Source organism: Halichoerus grypus, chromosome 7 (genome assembly GCF_964656455.1).
Source record: "Halichoerus grypus chromosome 7, mHalGry1.hap1.1, whole genome shotgun sequence".
Lineage (NCBI taxonomy): Eukaryota > Metazoa > Chordata > Mammalia > Carnivora > Phocidae > Halichoerus > Halichoerus grypus.
In genome coordinates, this window is record NC_135718.1 from 76,685,144 (window position 1) to 76,697,340 (window position 12,197).

The 12,197-nt window shown below is 47.5% G+C and overlaps 1 protein-coding gene across 3 annotated transcripts in view; it reads left to right on the forward strand.

The window, feature by feature from the left end:
* The window catches only part of LIPA (lipase A, lysosomal acid type), a 42,739-nt gene extending 32,001 nt beyond the window's left edge, over positions 1-10,738 (forward strand). For all 3 annotated transcript variants that reach the window (XM_036079359.2, XM_036079358.2, XM_036079361.2), the window contains 6 exons: positions 272-381; positions 1,909-2,045; positions 5,672-5,818; positions 6,845-6,916; positions 8,302-8,373; positions 9,207-10,738. In XM_036079359.2, coding sequence (XP_035935252.2) covers positions 272-381; positions 1,909-2,045; positions 5,672-5,818; positions 6,845-6,916; positions 8,302-8,373; positions 9,207-9,440 — 772 coding nt within the window. In that variant the 3' untranslated portion in view covers positions 9,441-10,738. The remainder of the gene's footprint in view (positions 1-271; positions 382-1,908; positions 2,046-5,671; positions 5,819-6,844; positions 6,917-8,301; positions 8,374-9,206) is intronic.
* The last annotated feature ends 1,459 nt before the right edge of the window (positions 10,739-12,197 follow it).

The following is a 12,197-nucleotide window of genomic DNA, read 5'->3' on the forward strand; positions in this document are numbered from 1 at the left end:
AGACTGCTTGATCACCACGTATGGAAAAGTTCAAGAATGGGTAAAACTAGTTTATTGTATGAAAGAGGAGGACAGTGGTGAGGGGCCCGCACAGTCCCGTTGATGTCTTCTGCGCTCAGTGCTGCTTTACCCCGCTGGGCTCAGCTGATGGGCGCTCATCCCACTGTGTCCTTACTGTTTGCAGGTGGTTGTGTTGGTGTGGGGTTGTGTTGGCGTGGGGTTGTGTTTGCATGTGATGTCTTAACGAAAGCGTTCCTTTTTTGGATTCCAGTTTTGATGAAATGGCAAATTATGACCTGCCAGCTTCGATTAACTTCATTCTGAATAAAACTGGCCAAGAACAAGTGTATTATGTGGGTCACTCTCAAGGCACCACGATAGGTACGTATGTGATGAAGACTGGAGCTTGGTAGAGTGTCTTGGTACAGAGTTTGTATTTGTTCTGAGAAGTGAAATATAAAAAAGTAACGTTAGTTTGAATAAAGGTGTGTGTTTGTTTTTTGTTTTAATGCCAAGCAGAAATAATGAAGAGGGGAAGGGCAGGGAATCCAGAGTAATAGTTCACAACGTTCTCCGGAAATTCAGACTTTCGTATCAATGGCTAGACATGGTGTATGGTTCTCTTGACATGGAAGGAATTGATGGAAGCCACAGCTTAGCACGTGGTTTCCTGGTTTAGCAGTATGGGGATATGAGAGGATAGAAAACAAGGGCGTTCTAAGTGCAGAGACTTTTAAACAGAAAATAAGAAAGTACACCGACTCTTACGTGGAATAAAACTAACTACAAACATGCCATGTTATGCTTCATCTCTAAAATAGTTTCAGAAAGTCATATGCATTTTTTTATTTATGCTGATTATAGAAGGAAGGTGTGTTCATTGTATACAAAAACAAAAAAAATTTCGGGGCGCCTGGGTGGCTCAGTCGGTTAGGCGTCCAGCTCAGCTCAGGTCTGGATCTCAGGGTCGTGAGTTCAAGCCCCGTGTTGGGCTCCATGCTGGATGTGGGGCCTACTTAAGAAATTTTTTTTGGCAAAGTTTAAAGAAAATAAAAATTGCCTATAATTCTAGCAAATAAGAGTTCCTCTGATTAGGGCCTAGGGCCCTGTCCCATAATTTATTTAATTCCTTCTCTTAGTGTGCACTAAGATTAGATTCTGTGTTTCTATCACACAGTCTCCTTAGAATGCATTCCTAAGGAGCAGAATCAGTCAGTGAAAGGCAGGGCTGCTCTTAAGAGCCTTGACGTGTTTGGTTAAATGTCCGCACCCTCACTGCTCCGAACACACTCGTAGCCGGTTTGAGAGGCTACAGACAGAAGGCAAGACGGATGCGTGTACCTTCCTTAAGAGTCGAGTTAAGCATTTTTCTTCGTTTTATAATCCTTCTCCCATGACTTCTCTACTTGTGACCCTTGCCTCAGTTGCCTTCTAAAGTGACACTCTGGGGCCAAGTTCAAGGCAAGGAGTGACCCAAGAGGAAGCTGAAAGATATTTTAGAGCTAGAACATTCTAAATGTGTAGGTTCCTTCTGACTCATTGGCGACTGATCGGAACGCCTCTGTAAATTGTTCCTGGGGCTCGGTGGTGGGGTGCCCTGCTAGGGAGTCTTTCTTTGGCTCGGCTTACATGACTAAGGGAGCAGGGACATATTCTGGCTCTCTTCCAGTGCATATGTAGGTTGAAGATTGAGTCAAGCACTTAACAAGTACTTGATTTACTAGTTTAATCAAACTCAGTGCGCACCGAGTTCAGAGGCCCCCATGTGAGTGTTCGGCCTCTTGGCGGCGGTGACGTTGCTTGCATGGTTCTCAGGCTGCCACTAGAGGGCGTCATGCACGCCCACCTTTGCCTTTCCAGAGAAAAGTCCTACAAGATGGAATTCCTGTCTTCCTTTTGTTCCCACAGGTTTTATAGCATTTTCACGGATTCCTGAGCTGGCCAAAAAGGTTAAAATGTTTTTTGCCCTGGCTCCTGTGGCTTCAGTTTCGTTCTCTACTAGCCCTCTCTGTAAATTAGGAGGATTTCCAGAATTTCTCTTGAAGGTACTTGGGCTCCCCCCACCCCCTCTTGCCCCACAGACTTCCTTTTCAGACCTGAAGAATTGGCCTTTAGAGCGAGAATCGGTGCCTTCCTCCTCTGTATTTCGCTGTCGATGGAACAGTGGGGCAGCTTCTCCCCATCGTGTTTCTTTCCCCCTTCACCCCTACTTCCAGGTTCTGGGGAGTAAGATGTGTCACTAACTCTACAGGAGAGCACCATGTTCTCCTGGTTAACTTATCAGCGCTCTCCACCCACCACACAAAGGGAGCTCAAGGGAGTCCGGGAGAAGGTAAACTCCTGGAGTTGCCCTTTATCGTGCGCGGTGAGCCCGTGGCTATGTGGGATCAGGCAGGAGATGGGAGAGGGGAAGCGCGCTGTTCCCACAGCCCCACCCTGGCCACGCTGAGGGCCATCGAAAGACACTGTTCCTATTACATTTCATAACGTGGCCCCTAACACAACCCTAGAACGGTGTGACCCCCAAGCCCTGTTCGAGGAGGAAGCAGTTTTCAGGAGGACGAGTTGAGAGCCAGCTGAGGCCAGAGGTCCATCATGCACACACACTCTGTGGGTTTCATGTGTATACTTTTATACACATACATGAAATCCCACACAGGAGCATATACTTAAAATCAGGTATAACATATCGGCCATTTAAGGGATGTTCACGGGGAACACAGACAGTACTCTGATCTCCGAATCCGACCCTCGCCTGAGATGGATTCTCTGCACCAGTGACCAGACACACAGATAAGATGTGGCCCCCTCTAACCAAATTTATCTTTAATGCCCCGGGTCATAGATGCTTCAGTTTTCATTATAAACCATTCAGAAATTGCACATAAAGTCCCCTTCCATTACCAAGGCCACTCTCACTCCTCAGAGTTGAACACAGTGCTCAGGGTGGGTCTTTTCCTATAGACCTTGCATGTGAATTTAAATATGTACCCAGATCCCGAGAGAAATGTAGTGTTTTGTTTTAATGAAGACGGTAGCCAACTATGTATGTTCTGCAGATTCCGTGTTTCACGCTTGGAGAGCTATCATGTTACTGCACAAAACAACATCACGTTCTAAACGGCCGTGTAGGAAGTACTCCATTATCAGGAACTCCAGCTTCCTTAACCAGACTCCTAAGTGGTTGCTCATTTGCCATTGCCGTGTCCCTGTGCCCTTCTTTCCGAAGAACGGCAATGGCTGTGTCATAGGAGGGTTTCTGATTTATTTAATTCTTGGAGAGTGTGATCTGGTAGCTTTGTAAAGATACAGACCCCCCCACTCCCCACCTTGGAGACGGTGGCTCGTGAAATCTGGAGAGGGGCCCAGGATCTGCGTTTTCACAGAGCACCCCACCGGATCCTAGTGTAGACGAAACAGACTGGTCTTTGGGAGTCACTGTTCCCAACAGTGGTGTTTTCTGATATCCTGGGATAGTGACAGAGCGAAAAAATAAATGTTCATAAAACCTTTGAATTAGCTGCTCTGGGAAATCCGTGTTGTCCCCACGGAAGCTTAGCGCCCTAACTCTCAGAATACAAAGATATGAATTAGAAAAACCTCAAGATTGATCTGAGCGGGCCTGTAAGTGTGTAAGGCGGATCTTTCTTTTTCTGTACGTGCGGTCCTGCTTGGACAGAATTCACAGGGGAGTGTGCCACGGTGGCGTTCGGGTAGCAGCTCCGAAGCTCAAGGTCAACTTCACACGCCGGGTCAGTCCAAAGGAAAGCGTGGCTTATTGCCCTCTAGGTCGGTGATGCACTAGCCTCTTGTTTTTAGGAGAGAATCTCCAAAATCTCTGCATTTATCACATGTGACTGTTACATAGACTCAAAGCCAGGAGTTTTAAATACTGATGCCTTTTCCTGCAGTATGACCTTCTCTGCACGCGATGTTTCTCGATTCTCCCCAGCTACTTGTCATGTGATTACTCAGGCAAAGGGGCACATTCAGGGAGACCCAGTATCTGTCATTAGATATTGGTTGGCTGTCTTGTAGTCGACAGACTTGACAGAGGTCACAGGCTCTGTGTACGTGGACGGAATTTGCCCAAAGATGTGCTGAATATGGCCCATACGGTGTTAAAACTTCAAATTAGCCACACCCTTAGAAAAGCATATCTAATGCTGAAATCTTGATAATTGATTATTTTTTGGCCAGGGGTTGGTGGGGGAGAAAAGGGCACTGTGTATCACAAAGCAGCTGCACCCTTAGGCTGGGCATACGATTTACAGTTCACTGGGGCTTTTAACACTCTCGAAACCTCCCTCTGGCTTCTGGTGCCCTGCTTGGCATTCCTTGGCTTGTAAGAGCATCACTCCTGTTTCTGCCTTCATGTCCACATATGTGTGTGCCCCGGGTGTGTGTCTGTCTCTGCCCAGATTTCTCCTTTCTATAAGGACCCCAGCCCAACTGCATTGGGGCCCACCCTGATCACCGCATCTTCCCTTGATGACCTCTGTAAAGACCCTGTCTCCAGATGAGGTCACATGCTGAGCTACTGGGAATTAGGACCTCAACATACCCCCCCCCCTTTTCTTTTTTTCCCTGGGGTGGGGGGATACTGCCTTGGGAGGCATTTGAATTTTTCACTCCTGCTCGTCCCTCCACGGGGTAGGCATCAGCAGAAGTGTAACTTATAGGGGGATGCATTTGGGTTCAATATATGGAAGATCTTTCTCCTGTTTCCCGTTGCACCAGTACGCGAAGACCTTTGCAGGCATAGCGATTGCCCCGGAAGTACTGGCACACGAGTTCAGGGGCCGTTGGTCAGGGCTTACGTTCACCAGGAGTCAGCAGACTTTTTCTCTAAAGGTCCATATAGTAAATACTGTTGGCTTTGTGGCTCCTCCAGTCTCTGTTGGAACTTGTGCACTCTGCCACTGTAGTGTGAAGACAGCCGGAGACAAAGCGGAGACAAAGGAGTGTGCCTGTGTATGTGTCAATAAAACTTTATTTATAAGACTAGGCAGTGCTGGTCGGGGGAGGGATGAGGAGTTCTTGTTTAATGGGAACAGGGTTTCAGCTTGAGGTGTTAGAAGAGCTCTGGAGATGGGTAGTGGTGCTAGTTGCACAATAATGTGAGTGTCCTAACGCCCCTGAACACTTAAAAATGGCCGAAACGGTAAATTTTGTGTTACGCACGCTTTAGCGCAAGAAAAAAGTGTTAAAAGGAAAAGACAACAGGCAGGGGGCCGGAATCGGCTCCCTGGCCAGTAGAATTGGATTGGGTGTATGGGTCCTACGCAGACACACTGTTGACCGGTCTTGGCTTTGACTCTCTCTTGGGAGTCACTACGAGCCCACCCACCCACGACACTCTTTGGGGATGGCCCTGGGATGAGTGATCACTAATGCTCCTTCCCGTGGTGAAGAGTCTGCTGTGAACTGATTTGATTTTCTGCCTCTTCTCTTCACGGGAGACTTTAAATACACCTCCCTAACATCTGCTTTGGCCTTAGTAGACATATCGTATGCGTGTCCTGGTGCGACCGTCCGCTGGTTGCCATTTCTTTTCTGGGGTCACACGTGGAAACACTCGGCGTGTGTCTCTGCTTCTGAGGTGGGTCAGGGGGGTTTGTCTGCCAGAATGAAATGCTGAGATATTCTTGGGTTCCCTTTTATTTTATAGGACATGTTTGGGGTCAAAGAATTTTTTCCCCAGAGTACAGTTTTGAAGTGGCTGAGTGTACATGTTTGCAGTCATGTCATTCTGAAGAAGCTCTGTGGAAATGCCTTTTTTATTCTCTGCGGATTTAACGAGAGGAACTTAAACATGGTATGTGTGTTTACGGCCAGTGTTTACTGTCCATGAGTTTGTTTTATCTGTGAAGATGCGTGTTTGTGCTGGAGGGTGTGAGAGAAGTGGGGATGACACCCTCAGAGTGCTCACGGGTCTCTCGTTGAAGAGGCACGGAAGTAGCTTTGGCAGGTGCCTGGGATGCTGTGTGCAGTGCTCCTCAGGCCTGCTGTTAGCAACTTCCTACTGAATGAGGACACTTGTCATAATTTAAGTCCTGGTATTTACATTCATTCCAGTGATCTCTTTCTTTTAAGAGATTACTGTAAGTGTATTTAAATTTGTGTGTGTGTGTGTGTGTGTGTGTGTGTACGTGTGTATTTACTTATTTTACAAAATGTAGACCCTCGACCAGCAATATGCCGGTGTTTCTAATGCTTTTTTTTAAAGAAAATTTTATTTATTTTGAGAGAGAGCGAGAGACGGAGCACAAGCGAGGGGGAGGGGCAGAGGGAGAGAGAGAAGCAGAGTCCCCGCTGAGCAGGGAGCCCGATGCGGGGCTCGATCCCAGGACCCCGGGATCATGACCTGAGCCGAAGGCAGACGCTTAACCGCCTGAGCCACCCAGGTGCCCCTGGCTGGTATTTCTAAATATATTTTTTGTTTGTAATGTTGCGTTTTGAAAACAGGCCTTAAAATTCTAGAATGAAGGCTCTAGGGAATTTTTTTTTACAGTAGTATTAATTTTTCTTGTTTCCGATGATAAAAACAAGGTCTGATTATTATATGAAATGTTGGAAATTGAGAAAAACTTGAAGAAGAAAATCAAAACGACCAGTAAGCTCAACCCACACAGCCCTACAGTTAGCTACCACGTTGCTCTGCTTCCTTCATATGTATTCTGTGCGTGTGTGGTTGTACGTATTATTACAGGACGTATTTGTCATCACAGAACTAGAACTTTTTTCCTTCCTCTTAATCTCCTGTATTTGAGATTGTGGCTCTGAAGCACAAACGATGTTTATCATGCTGTGTCCACTCTATTTCACCATGTTTCTTTTGCAGTCCAGAGTGCCCGTCTATGTGGCACATTCTCCTGCCGGAACTTCTGTGCAAAACATTCTGCACTGGGGCCAGGTAGGCATCCCCGGGGTGCGGCCGGGGCTTGTGTAAAGTCAGCCTTAGAGAGAGTTCTGTGCCCCCCATGAATCACTTCTCTGCGAGCCCTTCCCAAACCCTTCCGGTCCCGCACAGAGCCAGGCTGCTTGCACATGGGAGCTGGTTTCCTGCCCCAGAGTCCTGGGTTCCTGTCATTGTGCCCTTGTACCCCGGGCGAGTTCATCCAACCCCTGTTGGGCTTGACTTCCCTGCCCCTCCCCGTCCCACCCCGCCTCACCCCTCCCCTCTGTCAGTTTTTCACTGAGTCCTAGATTTATTTTATTTCGGAGTTGCTTCACAAAGCAAGATTTGGGAGCAGCTTTGAGAGGGAGGCTGCGATGTTGTCACGAACCCATGAACACGGTGGACTGAAACCATTGGTGGATACGCCAGAGCGAAACCAGTCATGGGCGTAAATGGGAGCCACTCACTTTTAAAATGCAGTTTTGATTGTTTTATCACATACCACAAAAGCAATGCATGTTCATTCTAGGAAATTTAGAAATTACGTATAGGAAAAAGAGAATGAAAATTCTCTTCACGATTAAGAAACAAGACTTGGCAGTCAGACGCAGAGACAGAAAATGTGTACCCAGAGATATGAAGTGTCTCTGCATTCTACCCTCTACCTCTTGCTGCAGATCATTTCAGAAAGAACTGGCTAAAGACGAAGATAGAAATAATAGTTGTAGAAATAGATTAATTAAATTATTTTCTTCTACTTATTCTTTTATAACTTGCTTTTTCCCCATCTAACAGTATATCAGGGACTTATTTCCACCTCAGGACATATTTTTATAGGAATTTCCTTCCTAACTTTTTTTTTTTTAATATTTTATTTATTCGAGAGAGAGAGAGAGAGAGCAGGGGGAGAGGCAGAGGGAGAAGAAGACTCCTCACTGAGCAGGGAGCTCGATGTGGGGCTCGATCCCAGGACCTGAGCCAAAGGCAGACACTTAACCGACTGAGCCACCCAGGCGTCCCCTAACTTTTTCTTTTTTTTTAAATTTTTTATTTATCATTTGAGAGAGAGAGCGAGAGAGAGAAAGCACCAGCAGGGAGCAGCACGGGAGAGGGACAGGCAGGTTCCCCACTGAGCAGGGAACTTGAAATGGGGCTCAGTCTCACAACCCTGAGATCATGACCTGAGCTGAAGTCAAGCATTGGACTCTTGACAGACTGAGCCACCCAGGCACCCCCCCCCCACCATGCCATTTTATTTTAAATTACACTTTGGAAATAAGGAGTAAATCTGGGTACAGTGTAAAATGGGACTTCTGAGGATACAGCTAACTAGCCACCTGTGAGGCTTTCTCAAACTTCTGTGTCAGATAATATGTTCCCCCAAATTATCTTCTTTTTAGCTTATTAAATTCCAGAAGTTTCAAGCCTTTGACTGGGGAAGCCATGCCAGGAATTATTTCCATTACAACCAGGTAAAGGCTTCGAAAGTCTTTAGAATTAAACCTACCAGGGAAGCCAACTGGAGTCACGGGGCTGGGCTGGGGGGGCGGGTGCTGCGGGACATGCTGGGGAGGGTTGAGTAGATGCTGTTGGTTTCCGTCCGTCTCTGGAACAACCCGAGCTTTGTGGTTGGTGTTGTGGCCTGGGCCTCCCCTCTCGGTCCTCTTCCCTGAGTCTGTAACAGCGGTCACGGTCACACGTGCTTCATCGTGACCAGGAACACAGACTTCAGAGTCAGACTAGCCTCGGTCTGCTCCCTGGCAGCTGGTGGGCGTTGGCCAGACTCCATCGCCTACGCCTTGCCTTCCACATACAAAGAAACGGACCATATTCTGAGGGCCGGGTGCTCTGAGGTGGGAGGCACTCTGCCCCTACTTTTCTTGTTTAATTCTCACAATGCCCGTGTGACAGGTGTGGTGGTTACTGTCATGGAAGGTGAGGGAACTGAGGCTACAGAATTCCTGTGACGTGTCGTACCCCAGATGGAGACGAAGCGACAGTAGGAGGCAGGACTCCAGAGCCACCACCCAACCCCTTGGCTTCCAGGGTTTCATGACCACCAGCAGGGAGAGGAGCCCCTTCCTCCAGGGCACTCGACAGCTGGAAGCTCTTCTAGCTAGGATTCCGCCCTTGGGGGCTAGGTGTCTTTTGGTTCTGGTAACAGTAACTTGAAAAGAAAACTGAGAACGGTTTTCAAAACTTGGGTCCACTGTCACATTTGCTAATCAATATCTCACGGGGGATTATTTGGCTGTGTTTCTATAAATTAAAACGCCAACGAAGCCTTCTGTCGGTTTTATTATAGACTTACCCTCCCCCTTACAACGTGAAGGACATGCTGGTGCCCACGGCCGTGTGGAGTGGGGGCCAGGACTCCCTGGCGGACGTCAGCGACATCAGCATCTTGCTGCCGCAGATCACCAACTTGGTGTACAGCAAGCTCATCCCGGAGTGGGAGCACCTGGACTTTATCTGGGGCTTGGATGCCCCTTGGCGGCTCTATAACGAGGTGGTGGATCTAATGAAGAAATACCTGTGAGAGGCGTGAGGCATGCTGCAGAAATGGACCGTCACGTTGGGTGATCGGCCATGTTCAAGTGTGTGTGCTTTCTTACTCTAAAATAGCTGTCTGTCTTTCCCAGGCTGTTTGCATTTTTGTCTCTGATCAAATTATGATTGATGTTGTTCAAGTGCCTCCAGGATTAGAAATTGCACTTTTTTTGTTTAATCATGGCCTAGTTGAGGCTAGCGTCTCAGAAGATAGTGCGACCTCTTGAAGACTTTTTTAAAAATACCACTGACTTGTAAAAGATCCTAACCATTCTGGATATCCTTACAGTTTAAAATACACAATGTTGCCTTCTTATGGTCACACAGGACACGCCAAGTAGGTGTTGGAGTTTTTAGACTGCGTGGTCCGTTGGTAAATAACCTGACACCGATTTGAAAAAGCTCCGCGTGCACTCAGTTTTTACCTCTTTGCCTTAAAGGGCTCTTCAGTCCAGTGGCCTTGTGGTCACTAGGGAGCTAAATGACAAGTACTCCCGCCCTCATGCAGTAGGCGCACAGTCTAATCCTGTGACACCCCAGCTGGGCCAGTTGCAAAGATTCTCTAATGAATTTCACCAAACCTAACTGTGATAGTCATCATTTAGCAAATGTTTAAATTGCTCAGATCAAGGCAAATAATTTGCTGGAATCTTCAGAAAATAAATGATATTCATTAAAAAAAAAACACAAAAAACAAACAAAAAACCCCAGCCCTCTATTTTAAATAGCTCGAAGACTAATGCAGGCGACCATCTATATTCGTGAACTCGTAATTGTGTGGTGGGCCGTAAATCCATGTGTGTGAGAAGACAAGTCCTGTGGGGAGACAGTACCACTCTTTTCTGCGAAATCAATGCATTCTCTTGGGCAGCCCCTGGGCTTCTGCTTCCCACGCAGGAGCACCGAGCTACGGCAGCTAAGAGTGTCCTACTCATTTTCACACGAAAGAAATGTGAGCGTGAATGTTTTAAGACAAATGCTCAGGGATTCTTTCTGTTTTTCAGTTTTGCACATGACCATATTTTCAGTACTCCTGATTTGCGTTCCTAGCTCGGGGAGCCCTTATTCACCTGCTTTTCTTGCTGCACGGTGTCCTTGCAATACTGACAGCTGGACGGAATGACATTTGAGATGTTTTTCTGATACAGCTCTTTTAGCTGCGATAATAAACAATACTTGGAACTGGCTAATGTATGCAGACAGTGTGATAACTACTTTGTAATACTTAAAAAGGCTTATTTGAACTTTTCAATAAAACTCAGTAGCCTCCTAGCCGGAAGGACTGTGGGTATGTGTGTGTTCTCCTTTATTGCCCGTGAACCTTTGATCCCCTCCCACAGTGAGGAGAGAGCGTTCTCAAACTAAGGGGGGTTGGGAGATAGGTTGGAAACTCTGGCTCTCAACCTTATCCCGCAGGGTCCATTGAGCTCGTGAGGTTGCGTGGAGAGCGAGCAGAGACTGACCCATCCTCAGGCGGGACCATGGGTTCAAGGGACTGTCCATTAACTCCCTCCTTGAAGGAGGCAGAGACAAGTCATTTGTGCCGTAGGATCCCCAAAGCATAGATGTTGGGGGGGAGGGCATCCAGTGCGATCTCTTCCACTACTCTCTGAGCTTGAGGGCAGAAGATCTTACTCATCTCTATATACCCAGAATCGAACACAAAGCCTGGAATATAGTGAGTCAAAAAATACATGTGGACTCAACAAGATGTGTGAAAAGTGAGAGACTTTCCCAGTTAGCTAAATGAAATTAGATGCACAAGTAACATCCGGGAGGGTCTAAGGACTGAAGCAGAATCTGTGTTTCCTCATGGCACCCACAGAGAAGAGTCCGAGTGTACTGGATGCAAAGGATATACATGCCCAGGAGGGTGCCACCTTCCCCAGGGGCTTTATGTCGGCCCCCCCAAACCTTCTTTCTCCTTTGATCAAAGCAAACCAGTTTGGCCAACCAGGTCCAAGATTCTTGGGTAGGGCTGGAAAGAAAGGGACGGTGAATAGGTGTTTTCGTTTGCTGTTTTCCAGCACTAGTGGGAGAGTGCTCGCCCCACCGAGAATGGCTTCAGCGCCGTAGATGACTTGCTTCTCCACCTGAGGTTGCTGCCACGGGGGGGGGGGGGGTCCCCCAACTCCCTTGAGAATGAGCGAGTAAAGCTTTCACACACCAGGTGATATGGATGAGCAGGGGGAGGGGGTCCATTCTATAGAGGCCACCTCTTACTGGTGAGAGTTTCTCTTCTCCTCCTTTCCAGACTTTTCTCTGGGGAGCTTTCTTCAGGGTGGGGCCCGTCTAGAGGTGGAGATGTTGCACAGCTGCTCTCGGGCCAGTCCTGTTACCTTGCACATTTGCCTTTGCTGGTGGCCTCTCGTTCCTGACACTGCTGCGTAGGTCCTTTATATCCTTACAACCCTGGCTGCATTAATGTTTCATCGTTGTTTTATTTTATTGTTTTTTTAAAAGATTCTTATTTATTTGAGAGAGAGCACGAGTGGGGGTAGGGAGAAGGGCGGAGGGAGAGAGAGGGAGAAGCCGACTCCCCGCTGAGCAGGGAGCCCGACGTGGGCTGTCATCAGTGATTTCTCCCATTCGCCATCAGAGGGCGCTCTTGGCTTTGCTGCCAAACCTTTTCTTTCTGTAAGGCGGCTTTCTCTAGCGTCTTCTCTGGGCGAGGTGGAGAATTTTGCGGATTCGAGAGCCAGTTGGTAATTTGAGGACTGGTGAGGTCAACCAAGTCTCTGGTCAT